General features: G+C 43.4%; 1 protein-coding gene across 1 annotated transcript in view; it reads left to right on the top strand.

Moving 5' to 3' along the window:
- Positions 1-23,359, top strand: part of RERE (arginine-glutamic acid dipeptide repeats) — a 348,281-nt gene that overhangs the window by 117,262 nt on the left and 207,660 nt on the right. The window contains exons 3-4 of the mRNA XM_040987860.1: positions 13,832-13,902; positions 21,809-21,934. Of these exons, the coding sequence (XP_040843794.1) occupies positions 13,832-13,902; positions 21,809-21,934 (197 nt within the window). The remainder of the gene's footprint in view (positions 1-13,831; positions 13,903-21,808; positions 21,935-23,359) is intronic.

Raw genomic sequence — 23,359 nt, 5'->3', positions numbered from 1 at the left:
GGTAGGACCTGCTGACTTCACCTCAGATGTGCAGTGATGGTGCCTTACAGCTCTAGCGTGGAGCTGAGGTGCTGGGGCGCGTCATTTGAATTTCTTAGGGTGCATAGCATAGTCAAGAAAAACTTACTGCCAGATACACTTGAGTTTGACTGACTTCCTCAGTTCTTTTAGGTGTATGTCTTTGAAACAGCTGGAAGATGTAGTTCTTTTGATCACATTATAATTATTATAGTAACTTGTGGACTATATTAGTTAGCTCTTTGTTTCTTCTGCTTATACCGAAATTCGGTGTCATCTTTTTCTTAGTTCCAATAATTGATCGCCTTTTAGTGTGTATTAGGAAGTTAATAAAATTCTATACATAAAGAAATTTCCTTGCCACACAATAAAATGATCTCCACGAGGATGGTTGAAACAAGATACTGCAGTTCTGAAGTCACTGTAAATGAAAGGAGAGGCGGTGACGGGAGTGTTGGCTAATCTCCGTCCTTGGCTTGCAGATCTTACTGGAGCAGGAGCAGAGGTCACATGCCACCTGCTGGCTGAGGTTGACCTTCTGTTCTCTGAGCTTCCAGTCCCAACCTCCAGTCTGTTTGCTTGTAGTCCTTAGAATTCTTTCATCATCTAGTATTTCATGTAGGATTAAAAAATATGAGTTTTGAATGTATCAATATGCTGTGTCATAGAAGCCATTTCGGCATTTGGTTGTTCCTTTTCCTGTTCTTAAAAAAATAAGCTGACTGTGGCAGTTCCCACATTCTCCAACCTCTAGTAGCTCAGTATAAATTCCTCTATTAGGAAGCTTTGTTTTCCTTTGAAGCCATTGCCGTCCCAGGTGATGCCATATTTGAAACTGTTTTCCTTCTGGTAGTGTGTATATATGCTTTACTTGGAATTGGAACAGAAACTGAGTGAGAAATTTAGGTAAGATCACTTTTGGAACTGGTGCAAAACATGACTACCCCTCGGGTGGTGCGTGTTTTCTCCCACAGCCTGTCGTCAGCTGGCTGAGAAGCAGGCTGAGCTGGCAGCCTTGGGCGGGGACCCTAGGGTGCTTGGGGAGAGCAGGAGCTTGTGGAGCGGCGGGTCGTGTGTTGAGTTTCTGTGTTGGATCCTAAGTCATGCGGGTGGGCAGTGACCAGTAGCGACCCGATCACAGTGAAGGGAGAGTTATATTTACCTCGCCTCTAATTGGACGGAGATTTCCTGCGGCCTTGTGACAGTCCTCTGCCCTTTTGCTTAGTGAGCAGGCGTTTGAATTCCAAAGCTCTTGAGGTTTAGCTTTGTCTGACTCAATTAGTTGTTAAATGTTCCCTTTATTATAATTATACAAGGCTTGCTTTGTAGTAGCTGAGGAAATTGCTCAAAGACTTGTTTAATCTGATATACTCTATCAGTTTTGTAAAAAGCTCTTTTTAAAAGGAAACAAGTTTGATTTGAAGTGGCATGGTGGTATTTGAGTTGGATCATGTAATTTAAATTGAAACATAGGAATTTGCCTCTGTTCTCAACGGAGACTGGCTTGTGTCTGACTCTGACCCATGTGTTTGTCGTCCTTCCATTGATTCTGACAGCTACACCAGTCTGCAAATCACAGATACTGTCTTTGTATTTGAAGATGAGGCAGAGTGTTACCTTGTTGAGCTGTATATGGGGAAGAGTGGTGTTGTATTTAAAAGCATCTAAATGCTACACAATAGCTCAGTGCTTGTGTGCATGAATTCTGCTTTGGCACTATCTGAACATATTTCTAAATAGTAGAAAAAAATAAAGATGTGTGCTTCCTTTATTCTTTTCTTCTTCAGGTTTCTTCTTGCTGCTTCTTCTGATCTATTTTTTTTTGGGAAGATGGAGTAACAGATGGAGATCTTCCATCTGCCTGGTCACTCCCCAGTTGGCCACAGTGGCTGGGGCTGAGCCAGGCTCTGTGTGCTGTGCTGGGCTTGTGTAGAGTGTGCTTGGTAAAGGGTGGTTTAAGTAGCATGGCAGCTAGGGGAAGGTAAGTGATTTTTTGTTGTGAGTACTTAAATGCCTGCAAGTTGGGAAACTCCTTAGAGCCTGTTCTATTCTGTTCAATGGCAGTATCTCTGTATCTATCTATCTAGTGCCCTAAAGCATTTATTTATTTATTTATTTATTTATTTATAAATGTGGTCATATCACACTTATATGTTATATATGAAAGAAATTCCATAATTGTTCACTCATTTAACTCCTAAATTAAATTTCTCACATATCTAATTTCCTTTTAAAATAGATTTGCTTTCTATAAGGCATACCTTTGAAGAGTGTCCAGTGTGTGAGTGTAGTTTGTGCAATGTTTATGGAAACTGCAGGAGGCTGGGGAAGGAAGGCTGTGTGTGTTTCTCTAGTCTCCCTTGAGTGTTGGGCACATATTGATTCTTGGCAGATGGGCTGTTAATGCTACTTTGTCCTGATCAGTAGAGATGGATAGAGTAAGGGGGTGATTACAGCTTCTTAAAGAGGGGTACTGCAATGAGTTTGTGATGTGGCTGTAATGTGATTGGATGGCATTTTGTTCTGGGGCTTGACTGACAGCCCGTTGTTAACCCGTGTACTGTGCATTTTGCACGTGACTGCGGGGATGTTGCCGTTGTGTAGGACTGCAAGTTCTCCTCTGTGGTGGATGTGTGTGTGAGGGAGGTCTCGCCTGGCATAGTGATTGTATTTTCATTTTGTAAGGATCCAGTTCAAGTGGAAATTAAGCGGGTTAGTGGTGTGATTCCATAGATGCAAAACCAGGCTGTACGTTTTGCATTGGCCTTGAGTGGTGTGCCAGCAGCACCTGCCTTCCATCTTGCGCTGCTCCTGGTGAGGAGCTGTGTCCTCCCTGGTGAAGACAGCAGTCGCAGCCCTGCTAGCCAGCTTGCACTCTGTGTGGGCTCAAAGGACTTACCCACAGATTTCATAGGCCAGAATGATTTCTGGCAATCATTTTTAACGGCAATTCTCAAAAAAAAAAAAAAATAGGTAGTGAGAAATATGGACTTGGGTCTTTTTGAAATTATACTCGGGGCTCAGTGCAGTAGCCTAGTGGCTAAAGCCCTCGCTTTGAGGGACTGGGATCCCATGTGGGTGCTAGTTCCTGTTCTGGTTGCTCCACTTCACATCCAGCTCCCTGCTTGTGGCCTGGGAAAGGACACCTCAAAGCTTTGAGACCTGGCACTGGCACGGGAGACCCGGAAGAAGCTTGGCTCTGGCTTTGGGTCAGTTCAGCTCCAGCTGTTGTGGCCACTTGGGGAGTGAACCAGAAGATGGAGGATCCTTCTCTCTGTATATCTGACTTTCCCATAAAAATAAATAAATAAGTAGATAGATAACTGTGCACAGATGTCAGGCAGGCTTACAGAGACAGAGAGAGATACCTTCCATCTGCTGCTTCACTCCCCAAATGGCTGTAAAAACTGGAGCTGATCTGAGCTGAAGCCAGGAACCAGAAGCTTTTTCCAGGTCTCCTATGAAGGCATTGGGTCCCAAGGCTTTAGGCTGCTTTCCCAGGTCACAAGCAGGGAGCTGAATAAGAAGTGGGGCAGCTGGGACAAGAACCAGTGCCCCGGGATCCTGGTTGTACATTATGAAGATTTAACCACTAGGTTATTGTGCCATGTCCATCACAGTGATTTCATAATCACTTCCATCTCATTAAGATTCTACAGATGGAGCCCGCGCTGTGGCACAGTGAGCGACGTCCCTGCTTGAGCACGGACATCCCATATGGGTACCAGTTCCTGTCCCAACTGCTCCATTTCTGCATGTGTAGGGCTGGGATCTCACACTGCTGTCCTTTTGTCATTGTCTTCAGAGGAAGCACAGATGGGAGCAAGGTAGGAGCATACAGAGTAGCTGAGTGTTTCCTGATTCCTGAAATGAGCCAGAGATGGTGTGTGCCACTGGGATGGGAGGTTCGGGATGCTTTTGTACGAAGCTGCACCCATCACACAGTACGGTAAAGCTGCTCTGGGTCACCTTAAACACTTCAGCAGGAGTTCTGTGGTCATAGGCACCTTTTGCAGTCTGTACCTTGAAGAAAATCATGTTTTGAACATCTGTTGAGACAAAATCAACATGAACTTTGTGGAGAAAATTAAGTTCTCTTCATTTTAGGGCCTGGCACAGTTGTCTAGTAGCTAATGCCCTCACCTTTTCCCTTGCTGGGATCCCATATGGGTACCGATTCTAATCCTGGTAGCCCCACTTCCCATCCAGTTTCTTGTTTGTGGCCTGGAAAAGCAGTTGAGGACAGCCTTGGGACCTGTGGGAGACCTAGAAGAAACTCCTGGCTCCTGGCTTTGGATTGGCTCAGCACCGACCATTGCGGCCACTTGGGGAGTGAACCAGTGGATGGGAGATTGTTCTGTCTCTCCTTTACTCTGTAATTCTGACTTTACAATTTAAAAAAAAAATCTTTTAATCTTTGCGATGATGTGTGGTGCGATGGGTTAAATTACCACCTGCTGGGCAGCCAACATCCTGTGAAAGTGCTGGTTTGAATCTTGGCTGCTCTGTCACAGTGCACCTGGCCCAAGGGCGTTGCCCATGCTGCATGACATGGAATCCCGAGCTGGAGTTCTGGTATCCATAGTAGCAGTTATTTGGGCAGTGATTCCGTGGTTGGAAGATCTCCCGACTCCCATCCTCCTTTCTCTATCTCTCATTAACTTTGCCTTTTAAATAAGTAAGTAATTCTTTAAAAAACAACCTTAATCTTCGCCTTGACTTTAAAAGACAAGTAGGCACACATGAGAAACTCAGAGTACCGATGATTTAAGAGAAAGAACAGATGTGTGTGGAAAGGAAAGTTAGGGAAAGGTTTCATTTGCCTGTAGAAATTTACATAATTTAAAGTTTGTAGTTAATTTTGAAGTCCACTGAAGCTGAAACTGTAGGCAACTTTGTGCAAACTAGTAGAATTGAATGGCATATAGACGATGTCCACTATATCAATAGGTTAGATATTCGCTTAGAAGTACAGTGTTGTTTGTCTATAACTTTGTTGAAGTGTAGCAGTACAAGATATCAAAATAGCCTTGGGTCCTGCATTTTTGAGGCATTTATTGTAGTTAGATGGTTGTAAGCGGAGGTGAGTACATAGGACCGAGTGAGAAGACACAGGGTGATGTGTGTCTTGATTTAGGTCCTGGGATTTGGGAGGGTGAGGTTCAGGAACAGAATCTCCCTACGGCAGCAATGGCGGAACAGCAAGGCGCACGTAGGGCAGCCAGAGGCACCAAACGAGTGTCCAGGCGGTCACGGACATGGGGCCAGAAGGGCGGCTGTCCTCCTTGCTTCTCAGTGTGGGTACTGGCAGTCTGTCCTCCTCTGGTTGTGTATTTCATGGGTAGAATTTCAAGAGTATGTCCTCCTTGCTTCTCAGTGTGGGTACTGGCAGTCTGTCCTCCTCTGGTTGTGTATTTCATGGGTAGAATTTCAAGAGTATCATGATGTTTCCTGCTTTCCTTCCCTGGCCCCTCTCCCCTGCTCCTCCCTTCCTTTTACTTGTGACAGTGACAGACTTTCAGTTCCTTTACCCTTCGCAGCTGTGTGACGGGTGTTGAGGGGAGACACGAATCCCTCTAGAAGAAAAATCACTCGGGGAAGGTGATAAACACAGAAGTAAATATTCTTGTAAGCAGAATATCAATCTTTGATATGTAGCATGTGCTTTGTATATGTTATTATGGTATATTTACTTGTAAAAAATTGAATAGTATTGACATTATAACTTCTTTGAGATGTTTGTGAAATTGTTCAATTGCAAATAAAAATATACATGGCATAAAATTTTGATTTTCCATTTTGATAACTTACAAAATTCACTGTGGACCATCTTTCTTTGTCGATCTTCAGTTATGACCTTTATTTCCTGACACTTTGGTTTTGTTTGTTTCTGGAAGTTGGGTGTGCATCCTTGTAAGGAGCAACCAGGAGGTGGGCGAAGTACAGGGAGCTAGTCGGTGTGGAACTGTCGGAGCTTGAACTATGGGATTGTGGAATGGTTGCTTTTACAGAATTGGGAGCCACAGACTACAATTAACTTCATTAATTTCACTGAGTAGAAAATATGTTCCATTTACTGTACAAGAGGAGCCAGGCTTGAATGAGTTTAAATAGATGAAATCTAAATTATATGACAGTCCATTGAACAGTAGCAGAAACTGTAAAGAAAATGGATTCACTGTGATACCGGTTTATAATAAAATCATTTGTAGAATCAGAGCTGCAGCCCACACATTGAGAATTCTCTTGTGTATTTCTAGTCAGCTCTGCTGTTTGCTGGAAGCATTTATTAGAAAGCCCAGACTCCCTGTCTGTTGTTTTCTGAAAAGGAACAATCAGTGTTTGAAATCCGCTGTGCGACACCCAAGGAACAGACCAGCAAGGTGTTTGTTGTCAGCCACCCGGGAGCAGGACAGTCCTCCCAACAGCTTAGCTCTCAGTGAGCCTTTCCGCAGACACTGGGCGCAGTGTCCCTACCAGACTTGGGGTTCATGTTAGCTGGTTTCCAGGTGCAGGCTGCTCTGGTTCATCTAGTAATATAATCTAGTAATATATTCTAATCAAATTCATGACAGCCCCTTTCTTTTTTTCAAAAATTTTATGTGAGAAACAAATTTACAGAGACAGGGTGGAGTGGGGGACATGCACTGGGTTGACATCCCAGGTGGCGGGGCAGAGCTGAACTGAGCCGAAGCCAGGAATCTGGAGCCCCACTGTGCTACCTTCCCAAGCCATGGGCAGGGAACTAGATCAGCAATGGAGCAGCCCATTTGAGATGCTCATGTTGCAGGCAGAGGATTAGCTTTCTGTGCCGCTTTGGTGACCCTATAGTAGCCTTTTTCTTTTCTGGATAGGAGTTAATGAATTGGGGATAGGATTGTTGCTTGCATGCTTAACTATTAGGAGAGTTTGGAGTGGGGCGGGGTGGGGCATGGTGCAGAGAGCTGTGGAATTGAAGGTGGATCTGTTGCCTGACTGGTTAAGCAGAAAGCAGGTGGGTAGTGGGGTACAAGGAGCTGCTGACTTGGCGGTGGGAGCTGTTGCTCGTGGTTCGCGCTTTAGGAAGTAGATGCACTGGAGTCCAGGGCTCAGAAAAGAGTGACCGAGGTCACAGTCACCGCTAGTGACACTTCTCTGGGCACTGCTTTTTCAAGCAGTATTTCCCTCTTAGGTTGCCCCACATTGTCTTGTAACAGTGTGTGTGTAAGGTGTAAGGTAATAAACTGTTGAGAGAGAGCCACATCACTGAACTGGACTTGTATGTTTAAACTGGATTGAATCTTATGCATAATAGTAGGGATTTAGTCCAGGCTACTAGGGAGGCTTTTAAAGGAACATTTCTAGAATGAAATACAGAGAGTTGAGAGGGATTAAGTTATTCTGTGCTTGAGCAGTCATGCCTAATATTTAGCACATCAGCTGTTGGCAGGCTGAGTTGGTTTTCTCTCATTCTGCGGATTTCTCAAGTTCATGTAGCACGGGGTCGTGCCGTTAGCGCCGTTTCGGTGTTGCCTCGGAAGCCTGGAGGCCTTTCCCTCTTGAATCTGGAATCGTTGAAAGCTCTGCTGACTTACCGCTAAGGATGTGGATGTTTGAGACCTTCTTATTTGTTGTGACCTCTCCTAGGAACTTCCCCACAATTTTTTTTCTACCCTAATAACTTAATTTTCCTGTTAGCAATGAGTAAAAAGACATATAAATGCGTGTTCAAGGATATAGAGCTCAGTGTTCGACAGTGTTAGCCCCCGGAAGCTTGGTAGCTAGTTGGGAATCTGTAGACTTATTGCTACCTGAAATCTGCTTATCATGGACTTTATAAAGGAAGGAACCAAGGATGTATGTTACTTGGTGTCTTTTTCTGCTTCATTTAGAATCTTTAAAACGATGTTTGATGGTAGCTTGGCAGAGTCAAAATGCAGGGCAAAGATGAGAAGATTTCACTTACAGGAGGGATATTTTCCCTATTTTGTTATCTTTTCTCTTTTAAGCTTTTTGCAATTTACCAGACAGTATGAATATCTCAGAATTTATTTTGCAAAAAGCTAGAAATGGATTTTCTTGTGAGTTCTTTTTTTCCTTACTCTGCTCTCCTTCCTTTCCTGTTCCTCTTTATTTAGAGGGTCGTGGTGGCAAAGCAGGCTGATCCTCTCTGTGTGGTACCTGAATCCCACTTTCCCAGGTGTGTTACCAGTAAGCCAGATTGGAATTTGTCTGTCAGGATTTTAGTGTTGTTTCCACCGGTGCCTTCAGTAGTTGGACATTGGAACTAAGTTTTTTGTTTGTTTTAAGATTTATTTGTTTGTTTATGGCAGAGATTTTTATGCCCTTTTGATTCCTGCCCTACTCATCAGCCCCCATAATGCTATAATGACTGAGGCTGGGCTGCTATATGTTTAATTTGGTGCAGAAATCTTGATATCAGTGCATAGTTGTTCATAGTACGCAGGTTCCATAAGCTAATGGGAGATCACCCGAGTATGCATACTTGTTTTTCTTTGGAAGGCGACCACCACCCGCGTTCCTGGTAGACACTTTTCTTATACAGCATGTTAGCCTGCTGTTATCTTGTTGAATGGTTCTGGCTCAAGGACTGCTGTTTTAGAAGTAGGAGGCAGAAGACAAAGAATCCTGAGGGCTAACGTCCTGGGCCTGCCGAGCTCAGCGGCTCGCCAGGAAGTGTCGTTTCCTTCTGTTGTAGTGGCAGCAGTGTGGTTTGTGGGAAGGCTGGGAGGTGGAAATACACTTGTGGAGAGAGGAATTCCGTCTGAGGCCAAACAGTAGTTGCGCATTGCATCAGTGTTGCAACCATTTGTTTGTTGTTTTTAAAGATTTTTAATTTCTTTTTCATTTTTTAAGATTCATTTATTTTTATTTGAAAGAGTTACAGAGAGAAGGAGAAACAGAAGGAGAGAGAGAGAAAGATGTTTTACCTACTGGTTCACTCCTCAAATGGGCCAATCTGAAGCCAGGAGCTTTTTCCTGGTCTCCAAAGCAGGTGCTGGTTCCCAAGGCTTTGGGCCATTCTCTGCTGCTTTCCCAGGCCACAAGCAGGGAGCTGGATGGAAGTGGAGCAGCTGGGACACAATCCAGCGCCCATATGGGATGTTGGTACCTGCAGGAGGAGGACTAGAGAGCTGAGCCATCCTGCCAGCCTCTGCCTTTTGAATGTTTGAGCTGGCTAAGCTGGTGGGTGAAGTAAAGTCCTGCTGTGCTCCATGCAGGGTTCTTGGAGTGTCTGCCTGAAGCTTCCGTGCTGTGGTTTTTACCCTTGAGAGGAACTGCCCTGTTTATATAAACAAGTTGTTTGCTGAGGGTTTAAAAGCAGAGTTTTCTTAGATGAGAATTTGCTTTCAGTCGGTGGGTGACCGCCTTACCCAGTTTGACAAATGGCCTGCTGTTTGCAAGTGGCAGTGCAGTGATGTGCTGAGATGTGAGAGGCCCGGGGCAGTAACTACCCAGCTCCTGGGTTCCCTGGCTCCCTGCACAAGGGGGATCCTCTTTGTGGGTCATTCCCAGGCTGAAGCAGGATGTCGGGGCAGGGAGTGTCACCCTAGACCATGCTCTCAGTTTCAAAACAAAATTGGTGATCATATGTTGTTTTGGAGTAACTGATAAGAGTGGTAATAGTCTCACTCATTTTTCTTGCCTCTTTCAGATATGTTGATTTTAAGATTAAATTATATATATACAGAGAGAGTTCCTCTGCAGCAACCATTTGCTCAGTCTGGTAAACACATGTTTTCTTTTGAGCAGCTTTGAAACTGCATTATGTGCAGTGGATTGCAGTAGCTTTGCCAAATTCTTTCAGAACTGCTAGATTTCTAATTGAAAAACAATGGGTGGAATTGGTTTTATTTGTAATTTTCTGAAAGGTGCCTGCAGTGCTTGTTTTGGCCTGAACATCGACAGAGTGAGAACTGAATAAGTCGACTCAAATCAGTTATGCGCCCAGCTTCAGCCCTTCCATTCACTCCTAAATTACAGGAAAATCTTGCCAACTCACTTTGGCTTTCAAAGATGAATGGCTATGTATTCCCTCTGAGATTTTAGCATTGCTAAAACTTACATTCTCATCTTAATTTACCCAAATAAATCTCTTTATGCTAATTTATAAACATTTATGTAAATTCTTTTCTTGAGTAACTCTTTGAATAATGAAATAAATGGGAGTGAGGGAAATACTTCTTAAAACTATTTGACCTTGGGGCCTGGCGCTGTGGCCTAGTGGCTGAAGTCCTCGCCTTGCATGCATTGAGATCCTATATAAGCATTGATTCTAATCCCGGCAGCCCTGCTTCCCATCCAGTTCCTTGCTTGTGACCTGGAAAAGCTGTCAAGGACGGCCCAAAGCCCTGGGAACTTGCACCCACGTGGGAGACCCGGAAGAGGCTCCTGGCTCCTGACTTTGGATCGGCTCAGCTCTGGCCCTTGTGGCCACTTGGGGCATGAATTAACACACAGAAGATCTTCCTCTCTGTCTGTCCTCCTCTGTATATCTGATTTTCCACTAAAATAAATCTTAAAAAAAAAAAAAAAGGAAAGAAAACAGAGAGAGAGAGAGAGAGAGACAGCATAGGACCAGATCTAACATTTTGCCAATAAATTGGGTAATTTAAATCCAGATTGGCGCTGGTTCTAATCTAGGTGGCTCTGCTTCCCATTCATCTTCCTGCTGTATTTTGGGAGGGCAGCCAAGGACGGCCCGAATCTTTGGGATCCTGCACCCTCATGGGAGACCCGGAAGAAACGCCTGGCTTCTAATTGGCTCAGCTTCAGCTTGAGAAGTGAGTCAATGGATAGGATATCTTTCTCTCTCTCCCTCTCTTGCTGTTTGTATATCTGACTTTCTAGTAAAAATAAAATCTTTCCCCCCCAAAATTTGACCTTAATTACTTTGTTTTGGATGTTAAGAGTAATAAAATGCAGTTTTTGGGGGGTCCCCGCAGTCCCCCGTCAGACCTGATTTCCAAACTGTTTCTTAGAATACCCTCTCTTTTAGTTGGGTCACTGATTTCTATGGTGGAGTTATAAGGGATAATTTGTCTCTATAGTATCTTTTCATGCTTGTTAGAGATATATTTTTTGTTTGAAAGGTAAAATTTACAGAGGAGGAGAGACGGAGATCTTCTGTCTACTGGTTCAGTCCTCAGATGGCCACATTGGCCAGAGCTGAGCTTATCCGGTTGGAAGCCAGGAGCTTCTTCCATAGCTGCCAAGTGAGTTCAGGATCCCAAGGACTTAGACTGTCCTCTGCTGCTCTCCCAGGCTGTAAGCAGGAAACTGGATCGAAAGTGGAATAGTAGGGACACAAACTTGGTGCCTGTTAATATGTAAGCTCTTTTAAGTTTTGTCACTTAATTTTGCATTGATCTTATCTGAAACTTGTCTCTGTCTCATGAAGTTGATAGAAGATTGCTTGATGCAGCCAGCTGTTCGATTTGTATTCTTTTGTATTGGGATCTCATACATGGCTTCATTGCTTGGGTCAGTTGGGTTTCCGTGGTGATTTTTTTTTAAATGAACAAAAAAGGTGGCTCTTTATCTAGTCATAAACGTGACTGGTAGTTGTGGAAGTTTCAAATGTCGGGCTTGACAAGCTCTGTCTCACACCTTCCTGTCTGCAAGGGGAAGCCTCTGCTAAGCCCCTGAGCAGTGCGTGTGGACACTGATGTCTGTGGCTGCCCTGGCCGGGTCAGTCGGACCCTTCTGCCCTCCTCTGCTACTGCTAGTCCTGTATGCTCATTTTCCTTTGAATACAAAGTGAAAGCACTGAGGTTCTGTCTGCTTTGTTGTAAAGCTTTTTTACTTGTCCAAGTTAACAGCTTCTTTATGTTTCAGAGCAGAGCAGTTTGTAGTAAAATTTGTTGATTATAGTAAGTACATCTAGAGCAAAGCTGTACACGGCCCCCTGCCCTCATTAGCTGTGTAATCCAGTTTATTTCATTTTGCATATGCTGATGCCAGACACCCGTCTTCTGTGCAGGCAAGAAGTATAGAAGTAGGGCTGCTTCTCTGACCTCGGGAGATTGGAGCAAACCAGAACGTAGGCTGCTGGTATTTAAAAGAGAGGCGTTGCCCTTTCTCTACAGAGCAGTCTGGAGAATGTACCCCTTCGGGGGCTAACTTAGAAGTGATGAGAGGCTTGATATGAGGAGGAGCTGGTCTAATGAGGGAGAGAAGGTTGGCATAGATGGATGTAGGAGCTGGTATTTCTTTGAGAAGGTACAGACCCCAGAATGCAACACACTTGTAGCAAGTAGGGCCTTCATTCAATCTGAGTCATTAGTTAGGAAGTAATGAAGGGTGTGCCAGGGTTATGTCATGAAATACAAAGCATGTGACTCTGCTGGAGGTGATAAGATGGGAGCTTGTGGACAAGTGTGTGTAAGATAACTAATGTAATATTGACATTTGAAATACTGGCAGTGTTCCAGCAGGGACCGTAATACTGGAATTAAAACCTTTGGATCATTCCCTTAAGGTGATTGGCATGTTAGATGGGTGTGGCCTGAGAGATGCAGTGGGGTCCTTCCGCCTTGGGAACCCTGGAGGGCGGTGGAGAACAAGGTCAGCGTTTCCTGTCCCAGTTACTGCTGGCGGAGGTGCTTGGCATGGTCTGAGCATTCAGTGGGGGCAGTCATAGCTGGCTGTCAAATTTTCTCTTTCTGCTGAATTGCTCTTTACAGTTTTTTGGAAGGCTGTGCCCGTTAGTGAGGGCTGTCTTCCTGATACACCTCTGTGCACGAGCTGCTGCTCTTGGTCCCGCTGGATTACCCACAGGGGTGTGATTCCAGACACGTGTGGTAAAGGAGGCACTAGGGCAGTTTTGCCTTGTTCTCGAGGACTTGAGTTATTCCAGCATACGTTTCATCTGAAGGATCAGGAGAATGGAGAAAACAAGTAATCTTTACATGTGAACATGATGAGTGCTGCCCTGGAAGATGGGATCAGCTGCGGCTATCCTTATGGTAAATGATATATGAGGCTCTCCTTTCCTAAGCGTTGTGATTATCTTGAGCCATAACAGAAAGGGTTTTTTATTATATTATTATTATTACCACTTTATAGAAACTTTCCTTAAAATCGTTGTGTATGTGTTTTTGAAGTTTCTTAATGCGCCATTATAAGAAACAACCTTCAGACTGCAGCTGTTACGAGCATCCCAAATAATTGTCCCACCATTGCCGTGTCACATATAATTTGAGAAATCTCTCTTCTTTTCTGAAGAAAATATAATTTAGTTTACTTCATTCTTTCCTGTTTAGCTGCCTTGGTTTGCTTTACAATTAGATAATAAGATATGTTTAAGTTAAGATTTGGTAGCAAATTATCCACAAGAGATTTGATTAGTTCTCTGTGTGTCTTGGTGTAGGTGAAAAGGTAATTGTAATAGCGTTTCCGTGCTTGTCTTCTTTACTTAATTCCTCACAAAATATTGATTGAAGCTAGCAGTTGTAAAAGCTGCTTCTTTTTGTGAGAGTGGGGAGCGCCTGTCTCAGATCTGCCAGGTTTTGCCTTGATGTGATTTCCAGCCAAGAATTTCTTGTATGAATGCCTTCATCCTCATATAGATACTCCTTCCCTATTCAGGAAAAAAAATTTTTTTATTAATTTTTTAAATTGATCAGAAGAGTGGTCAAAAGGAACAAAAAGCCTGTTTTCCTTTAGCTTAGTAATTTGTAATTTAATGTCACCATTGGAAAATGATCATAAAAGGTATGTGCTTTGCCACGTAATTTATACACTAGCTTTATGGACTTTGTTCTCTTAGAAGTAAATGCCAATGTTTTATGATTTTTTTTTTCTTTTAAAGACTGTGTGTATATTGAGAGTCGGAGACCAAACACACCGTATTTCATCTGTAGCATCCAAGACTTCAAACTGGTAAGCATGTTTTCGTGTGCTGTGTATCCCATTCTGTGCCTTTTCCATTTCCAGTTGCACTGGCTGTCTCGTCCGACTGCTCCTCCGTCACTAGCAGCATGTGGACCAGTTCATCTTCTCAGTGCTCGGAGCCTTGTTGGTTGCAGCACTGAAGAAGGCTTTTGCTGCTTTCCTGTTTTAAGCTTCGTGACACCTAATTTCATCCTCCCTGTATTGTAAATTGTGTTCCTAATTTTTATGTTCCTGTTGTTTTAGTTGACTCCTTAAAAGTAGTTTCTCCACCAGTGTCAGGAGCCTCAAGTGAAGGAAATTTAGGAATAATGATGACCAGTGGGAAAAATGGTCCAGAGACTGAGTTCTGGGATTAATTTCTGTGCTTTGATGGTTGTAGACAAAACTGCCCTGGGAACCTTGTATGTGTAAGTTTGGATGAGGTGCCCTGGGCCTGGCATGGTGGGGCTGACTGTACCTGCTCATGAAGACTTTTCTGTTGAGTTCTGGTGGGGACCACGTGGTTCCTCTTGGTTTTCACCAGTGATTCCCACACTTTGGCCATTGTATCCCTCGATGTTGGTAAAGATTTTTCAGAGGTTTGCAAATAAACATTCTTGGTCTGACAGCAGTAAGTATGCTTTCTTCATATCTGTGTTTTTTAAATAAATAGGTTGTGAATTTCAAAATTTGCTTACTTAACCGCAATATGTAGTTCATAGTCACTGTTGATTATGAATTTCTCTCAAACGACTGTTAAATGAAAGTTAGGTAGTATGTAGGAGTCTTTGAGTAGTTTAATCTTAGAGGTTCTTGTTATTGAAGGAGGTGAATCACTGTTTGCTTTTTGGGTTGTAAAGAGTTCCGGTTCTTTAGCCTTTAAGGGATGTGTAGCAGTATTTTTGTGTGCCCTTATTTCTAACCCTTTTGCATGTTGGCAGTATTGGTGTTCTGTATGACATACATGACCTCCCAGGTCAGAGAGATCGCGTGTGGGCTAAAGACATCCCTCTGCAGATCCATTGTTTGATATGATTTTTCATATCAAACAGTGAGTATGTTCAGATTCAGTGAGTTAAAAGCTGCATGCCACTTATTTTTCTTTATTAAAAGATGTGGCCAAAGTGAGCTTTCTGTTTGCAAAGAAGGCAAATGCCTGTTCACTTTTGAGGTCAGTGTTTTCCTGGAATGCCGCTCAGAACACCTGGTGGCTTTGCTGAGCAGACTGACAGTTTGGACTCCTGTAAATCACTTGCTTTCATGCCAGTGCGACACAGAGGTCTTTGCTGTTGGTTGGTTATTTCCTTACCAGGAGGTTTTTACTCATATTTCAGAGACACTTGAAGGTTCTGTGTGACCTGGTTTCCCAAGAGACCAGCTGCTTGCTGCTGCTTCTGCTCTTTCCTGCTCCTTGGTTGCGTTTCTTTTCTTTCTTTCTTTCTTTTTTAAAATGTGATTTTTATTGAAGCAGATACCAGCACACCAAGGAAAAAATATAACTGTGAAATGGAACTGCAGATGTATGTTTCTGTTGTACTGTTAGATTCTGAGCCCCTTTTAGTAATTCTGCACATTAGCAGGTGCCTTCATGTTTAAATTTTGTCTCTCATGAACTGCTGATTGCAATGTGATGGTTGCCATTCTGGGCAGAGGTTCCTGCTGAGTTACAGTAATTGCTCAGGGTATTAACGGCAATAAAAAGGGAGCTTGTGTTGTCAAGCTTGGTATAGTACAACGTATCAAAGCTGCGTGCAGAAACACAGTGAGACGGGAATGCAGTATGTGTGCTGTCTTTTTTCTAAATGACAGCACTGTTATTTCTCACATTTGTGTTTAAGGTGCTTTATTCGGGATGTTCTCATATTCTCATAGTTCTTCTGTAAGGATAAGAGAGATGGTGAAATACTCAGTTTGGGAAGAAATGTAATTATTTGTACTTTCTTTCCTTGAATTGTTTTACTTCTTATGAAAAAAATAAGCATTAGATGAGATTATTCATGCTTTTTTTCCCCTTCCTGTCTATCCAGACTGTAAGGGGGGAAAGATAAACAGAATGAAACACATTTTGTTTTCCTGCAAGATTTTAGAAGATTGAAGTTGGTCTTGCTCATAGCAAGTAACATGCCATGTTAACCAATGTGAAAGAAAAACTGTGTAGCTCTGAAATGCTGAATCATTTTGCGTTTTATCCTGTTAGCTGTCATAAAAGATTGTGATTTGGAGTTACAGTGGAAAGATTTTTTTTTCTTTACTTACATCAAGAATAGGAATTAGTTATTTTTATTGTGGTGGATTTGTGGGTGTGAGGGATATTCACATACTATAGAGAGAACTGGGGTGGGTGCCTTTTATGATCCAAGTTAAGTAAGATTATGTGTTAGACAACAACATTATTGAGGAGTGGAGCTAGGTCTCATTCACTGAGATGAATATAATGCTGGTTTATTGGCTGCATGATCCCGGGTAACATTTCCCAGGCCAGTTTGCTGTGAGGTCAAGAACAGGGGCCTTGGGTTTTGTGTGGTGAATGAGGTTGCCTGCCTGGTCCTGTTGCGCTTCCCTGCCATTTTTGTCCAGGGTGTGGCTGTAAGACACTTGTATGTCCTGGTTTGCATCTGCTGTTCTGCTGACCTGGTAAATAGACTCTCCCTGCCCCCACACCTGGACTGGGTAATGGACTGTAGGCTCAGTTTGTCTGTAAGCTTGGGTCTGTGGCTTCTGTTTTATTGATACTGAATCTACAAGATATGTCAGGCCACTTTATTCCCATGTTTCCACAAGGGTAAGTGATATAATAAAGTGCAGTGATTTTATAGTTGACATTTTCAGGGGAAGTGAACTGCAGATTCTGTTAGGACGCTTGCATTCCCTCAGGAAGTATTCATTTGGTTGGACTTTTCATCAAATGGGAGGTTTGAATGCATTGACCGAGTTATCTATGAAGCATATAGTTGAGAGCGGGAGAGGTGAGTTAGCAGTATAGACAAGCTGTCTACTCAGCAGGAAGAAAACAGGGATAATCTGTCCACCAGGTTAGTTTTGCACCATAGGTTTCTGAACTAAATAAAAATAGTAGTGGCATGGAATAACAGTCTGTGATCTTACCAGCCCAACTTGAGAAAATAAATTTGATCTAATTTCTTTTTTAGAATTTGCAGTTGAAAGACCCAGGGACTGAGCAGTTAGCAGAGGGGTGAAGCTGCAGGAATGAAGACTGGCATGTTGAATGCCTGGAGAACCTTGAAGAAGGACAAGCCCTGCTCCCTCCTCAGGGACCTTAGATTCTAATAACACAGATGGCTTGTGACACTTGATGGCAGCTTTCTTTGGCAGGCACCCTGAATGGAATCAATGGAGAAAAAACCATTCACATTGTATTCTAAAAGGAGGATTTCTTTCACTAAAAAACAAAATTCCATTTCTGTAGAAACCTAGGCCCTCAGCAGCTTAATAGAGGTAATTTGCAGTCTAGCAATTATCACAGAGTTTGGGAATGCTAACAAGGGTTTCACTGACGCTAGCAATTTTCATTCTCTACACAATGCTAAGGAATTCCTTGTAGTAGTTTCTGCTAGTTCTTTGCAGATGAATAATTGAAACTGTTCCTCTGATGTTCTGTATGTGCATTCTGTATGGATTCCTGAATTGCCATCTTCATAGACCAGAGGAAGATGAGATTTAAGTTGATTTAGTTACAGATTTTTCAGCTTGTATCTATACCAAAATAGTTTCCTGGAAGGCCATGTAATTATTATAAACATTATCTTGGGTACATACCATCGATTTCATTTTAGAAAAACTCTGGAGATGGTCCTTAAGATTGAACCTTTCTAGAGATTACTTGGAGTTGGGGAAATGGCTGTGTGTGCAGGGGAGAGCGTAGTGGCCTTGCTCGTGTCCCCAGCACATGGTTTCTCAGTGCCGTGTGTCAGTGAGATGTGTTAGTTAAGGATGCACCGTGCTAGTCTCCTGGGAGAAGACACGTCTCCATTACTGCGGTGAGCATGGGTGCCAAGCAATTGATGATTTTATACCATTTTCCTCTCTGTTTCATTGCCCTACATGAACAGCTGGGGAGAAAATTTTAAATTTCTCTCTGCTCCCTGGTCTGTACTTGAAACCTTAACACTAAAAACTGATGGTTTGCTGTCCCTGGCAGCATGCTGCAGCAGTAGAGGCTGGCAGAGGAACTGGCTTCCTTCATTCTGGTTAAAGTTGCCCTCCCTTGCCTGATTTAGTTTCTTAGCAGCAGATTAAGTGCAACAAAAAGCTGTTTTTCATCTGTAAAATGAAAATTTATCAAAGGTAAGTGGTTATCTCATCATATACTTTTGTAAGGAACATGGATATTGAGACATCTCCTCATTTAGACCTTATTAAATAGATACTTCTGTGCTCATATTCACACATATACAAGGTGAGTTAAGTATCGGATCCCTGAATTTATACCATCATACCTCCTTCCAGCATGGCTCTTAGAACTGTTAATATGGAGTGTGTGGTGACAGGGATCTTCATTTAGGAGGTGGAATGTTAATATTCAGTAAATCTTGAATTTAGGACCCTTTTCCCCTCCTTTGGCGTGATAGGAAGTGTGGGAAGGTTTCCACATTGATTGAATGTGGCTTGTTTAGCATTTGAAGTATGTTTTCTGGAGTGGTGCTACAGAATGGTAGGTTGTACAAGTTGACTATTGGCACTGTAGTATCTGGTTCACATTCCTGCTGCTGCCTTGTAATTCGTGACGGTATGACTATGGAATATTAAAGCTCCTCCTTGCCAGCTGGGTTGATTCTGGATTAAAAACTCAAGGCTGTGATTTCTGTAGTATGGGACCTGCTCTGTGGAATGAAGCTGACTGGGGTGAACAGTCCCTTGCCACTCTGGGCTTCTGCCTTCTGGCAGCCAGTGCCATGTCTGACTGATGAGTACCAAATGCTTGTGTGTGTGCTGCCTGGCTGTGATACAGGTGCATAGTCAGTGTTTCATTGGGAGACTTTAGTAGGTGTCTGGTACAGTGTCTGCTTTAACTGCAGACTAACCTATTGAACAAACCCAGGAATCTTGCTTACCTTTCTTTGGTTAACCTGCAGTATGTAGTATTGTATGAATTTAAATAATGAAAATCGGTTTCTTCCACCTTCCCCCAGAAATTTGAATGAATATAACCAAAGTAATGTCATTTTTTAGGTAGCATTATATTCTGGTTTGAATTTCCTAGATGACTGATTTTCAGCATGGAGCAATAGGAGTTAGTTTAAGCAAGAACATATCAGGTAAGTGAAGATAGAACTGGGTGACGGCTTGTTTCTGTGGGTAGCAGCAGTTGTTCTGTTTGGTTTCCGGCAGTTGCTCAAGCTAGGCCCACGTTCTTGGGCATTTCTTTCTCTAGTTCCTGTTTCTCAAGGGCTGAGCCTTGGTGAAGGGCTGTGATTCCCAGGTACAGCTTTGTGACTTGTGTGCCACGTTGGCTGGTGAAAGGAGGACCTTGCAGCTCTGTCATCAGGTGCTGTCAGTCTGTCAAGTGTGGACTGTGGTTGCCTTTCATGACATGAGATAGTGGGTGTGCAGCAGAGACATTCTTTCCTAGTGCTCAGCCCTTTCTGTGCGGGTTGTTGGCCTCACTTAGCAGCAGTGCCGAGACTTCTGAGGCAGCAGGTGGCACCTCTCACTGGGTCAGTGCCAGACCTGTGTCTGAAATGAAGGCCATCTCTATTTGCTTGTAGTTGATGAACACTGTGATCGAATCTGCACTTATTTTAAAGGACTAAATGTTCTTGAACGAGTAAATTAAAATATTGTGATTTTATTTAATTCTTTAATGGGCAAGACCTTTTAGATAGTGCTGTTTTTTGACATCTGTAGCTTCCAGCCCCAGTTATGGACCATGACGTTGAAAGTTGTTTGTGTGTGATGTGGACGGGGGAGACCAGGTGGTGCTCTTCCGGGAAGGACTCTAGAGCCATGGCCTGGCCCCATTGCTCTGCTGCCTGCCACCTGCTTTGCTTGTGGCTCTGGGCAGCAGAGAGGCTGGCATTTCAGCGTCCAGTGGTTCAGGATTACTGAGAAGTTGGGTGTTTCATTTTCTCCTAATTTAACTGGATTTTAGAACTTTGAGAAATCATTGGAAAAGCTGTTTTTTTTCTTATGAAATGTCTGGAACATTATTTATTAAACTTACCCATGGGTGAGAAGTGTTCAGTGCAGAAATCCAAATATTCTGACTGTGAAGGAGCTTATGAAGTCAGCGAATCTGATAGTTGCAAATAAAGTCTTGTCGGAGTGCAGAAACAGCAGAGCTGCTGCGGTGCTTTCCGACCCTGAGTGTCCACTGACTTTGCGGCTTTGTGGACGTGCCTTTTTTGATATTAGAGTGTTTTAGTAATGACTAGAATTATTTACAGTTTAAGAAATGCAAAAATTCTTAAATGCTAAGTTCTAAGATGTGCTAAGTCCTTTTACAGTTGAATGAATGAAGATTTTATTGGTTAGACTATTTGAATTTCTAGTACAGTAGATTATGTAGAAATTTTGATGCTTTATGGCAAACATCAGTGAATATACTAGAAATAGAAATGTACTTTAGAGTACTCAGGTGGATTTTTGACTTGGAAGCTGTGGTGCTGGGAGCGGGTGGAGGGAGGTGCGTGCTGGGAAGGTCACAACTGAACAAGACGCTGGCTCTAGTGAGCCACGGCTCGGCAGTCAAGCTGTACGAGAACTTTACTGTAGAGCCCAGAACGTTCTGGATTGTGATCTTTAAAGGAAGAAAATGGTGTGTGGAAAAAGAATACGCAAATAGGACCTCATTTTTTTATATTTGTTGAGTATAGAGACTCAAAGAATTAGTTTTTGCAAAGTAGTTGTTGACAGAATATTAAAATAATTGGTTCACAAAGAGTGATTCTTTGTTTCTCTAAAGGAAATATATGTAGCAGGACTCCTAATAAAATATTTAGTATTTAAAAGCTTAATTATAGTTTTCAAAAAAATTTTAAGCATAAGTTCTTGTATTAGCATTTTAGATTTTTGTTCATGTCAAATTATATGAAATTGAATTTTTTAAACTAATGTTGGCTAGACGCTAGAATTTTTGAAAGAGAACATTCAAACTCTTTTCTGAGCCATCTGTTCTGATACTTAGAAGGACTATGACAGCTTTCAGAAGTTCTTCCCAATCTTATTTTTACTAGTTTTAAAATATTTTTCAAGTTTCTTTAAACGAAAGACATGTGGTACATGCTACACTGTCCCCCCCCCCCCCTTAAAGAAATAAGAGCTTTCTTGAACTTTATGCATTGTGTCTGTTCATTATACTTGTGGGCATTTTGAGAAATTTAAAACTGAATATGGTCTTCTTTCCTCTCTGTTTTTAAGATTTTGTCTACTTGTTTGACTTCAGTTTTACAAAGTTAAAGCAGGACCTTGAGAAAAATGTCTGCTTCTTGGGCCGTGGCTATTTCTTTCCTTCTCCCTGCAGTGTTTGTGTTTCTCCCTGGGAACCCTTCTGAAAGCTCAGTCTGTGCACTTGTGGTTCATTTGACCGTTGTGTTTATCTGATGCCACTGAGTTCTTGTTGTTTAACCAAAGCATGCCACTGTTCCTGTGCTTCGTCACTGTGTTGCATCTCAACTTGGTTATTTTGAGGGGCACACACCATACTGCTTTATGACAGGACCCCAACCGCCTCCAGGAGGGGCTGCAAGAGTCTTGATGGGTTTGGTAACACTGAAGGGAGGACCATCTTAGATCAATGCAGTAGGGTTGACTTTTGTGTCAGAACAAATTCTCTGAGATTCCAGAGGCCATCCCTGCAGGATTTTTGCAGGTGAGCTGCTTGTGTGCTGAGTGCCCCTCATAACCAGGGTGTGAGGGGGCTTTGGGCACGTTAACTTAACACTATTTTCTTTTTTAGGTCCACAACTCCCAGGCCTGTTGCAGATCTCCAACTCCTGCTTTGTGCGACCCCCCAGCATGCTCTCTGCCGGTGGCACCACAGCCACCACAGCAACTTTCTGAAGCCGGGAGAGGGCCTGTAGGGGTAAGGAGAATCCCGTTTTTAAAGGCTGTCAGTATTTTATATCCCACAGGGTATAAAATAGGAACATTACCTCCCTCCCCAGAGCCCCTTTAAAAATGTGCTGCATCATGTGTGTTTTTAAAGGAGTGACAAGCACACGCACAGAGGAAGCAACCTACGGGACTTACCTTACCCCTCTAGGACAGGTCCAGGGGGGCAGGACTCAGTGGAAGGGTACTTGGGCCCCAGCAGAGAGCACGCTGGGCTGCTGCAGGAGCAGGAGCTGGCAATCAGCAGCGAGTGTGGATGTTGGCAACGGAAATGGGGGAGTCGGGGGTAAGTCCTGGTGTGGGACACACAGCTCCCAGGGCCCCAGTCTGACCTGTGCACTCAGGTGCCATTGCGCAGTGGTATTCAGATACAGGCATTTCTTCAGTGCTAGCCCTAGAACAAACACTTTGAAAGGCCTTGATGAGGTGTACTTCACTTCCCGCAGTGGTAGTTGTAATTCCTGTCTTCCCTGGCAGGGGCATGGATGTGCGAGGGCTGTGGTGACTGTGGAAGGCAAAGCCCGGGGTGACAGCCCTGCAGGCTGGTCCTGTGAGTGCAGTTCCCTGGCTGTGATGCGCTCTATGCATTTGTCTTCCTTTCCCTTCCTTTCAGAGAATTTAATGGTAACATCTGAAAGGCACGTGTTTGTTGTTGTGTAGGACCACTTGGTTTCCACGACTACCGTTGATCATTAAGAATGACCTACAGTGGGTCTGAAATCACACTGAAGTAGAAAATAAAACAGGCAACTAGCCAACACAAACATGCAGTTCAGGGTACTGCCAATATGTGATGAATTTGGTTGAGTGTGAAGTGTGAATATCTTGAGATTAAGATGCATGAGTGCTGCGCATGGGCTGTGGCATGTGCAGAGCAGTGCGTTTCTAGGGGCTGGGTGTGGTGCTTGTGCAGCGCGGCAGCCAGGCCCTGTCAGCCAGGCCAGGCGCTGTGAGAAGATGGCCCGCGGGATGTCCGTGAGCAGTGTGGGTTAGTGGGCCTCAGAGGCCGAGGTAGCATAGAAAGCGGGGTGGATCAAAGGGACTGCCAAGGTCAGGTTGGGGTCAAGTTGTAACTTTCAGGCCAGTTACAGGCAGAGTCATTGTCAGGGCAGCCTGAGCTTCCATGGGGCTTAGGACGGAGAGACCTGAGACGGGAGGCTTGGGGTGCTAACAGCTGCAGCCACAATCAGGAGTAGCAGCCACAGAATAGCAGGGAGAGCGTGTAGCTGTCTGTTGAATGACTTGAGAACAGCAGTGCTTGAAATAAAAACCATTCACAGTGGAAGGTAGCACCTAATCAGAAAAGTCACATCTTAAGTTCTGGACAGATATGTTGACATGTTGAGGGACAGATAAATAGATTCAGCTTCCTACTTTTAAGCTTCAGCATTTGCCA

The sequence above is a fragment of the Ochotona curzoniae genome, unplaced genomic scaffold (genome assembly GCF_017591425.1).
Source record: "Ochotona curzoniae isolate NIBS_2020 unplaced genomic scaffold, NIBS_Ocur_1.0 contig_4792, whole genome shotgun sequence".
In the NCBI taxonomy this organism is placed as follows: domain Eukaryota; kingdom Metazoa; phylum Chordata; class Mammalia; order Lagomorpha; family Ochotonidae; genus Ochotona; species Ochotona curzoniae.
This window is presented reverse-complemented; position numbering and strand designations above follow the sequence as displayed.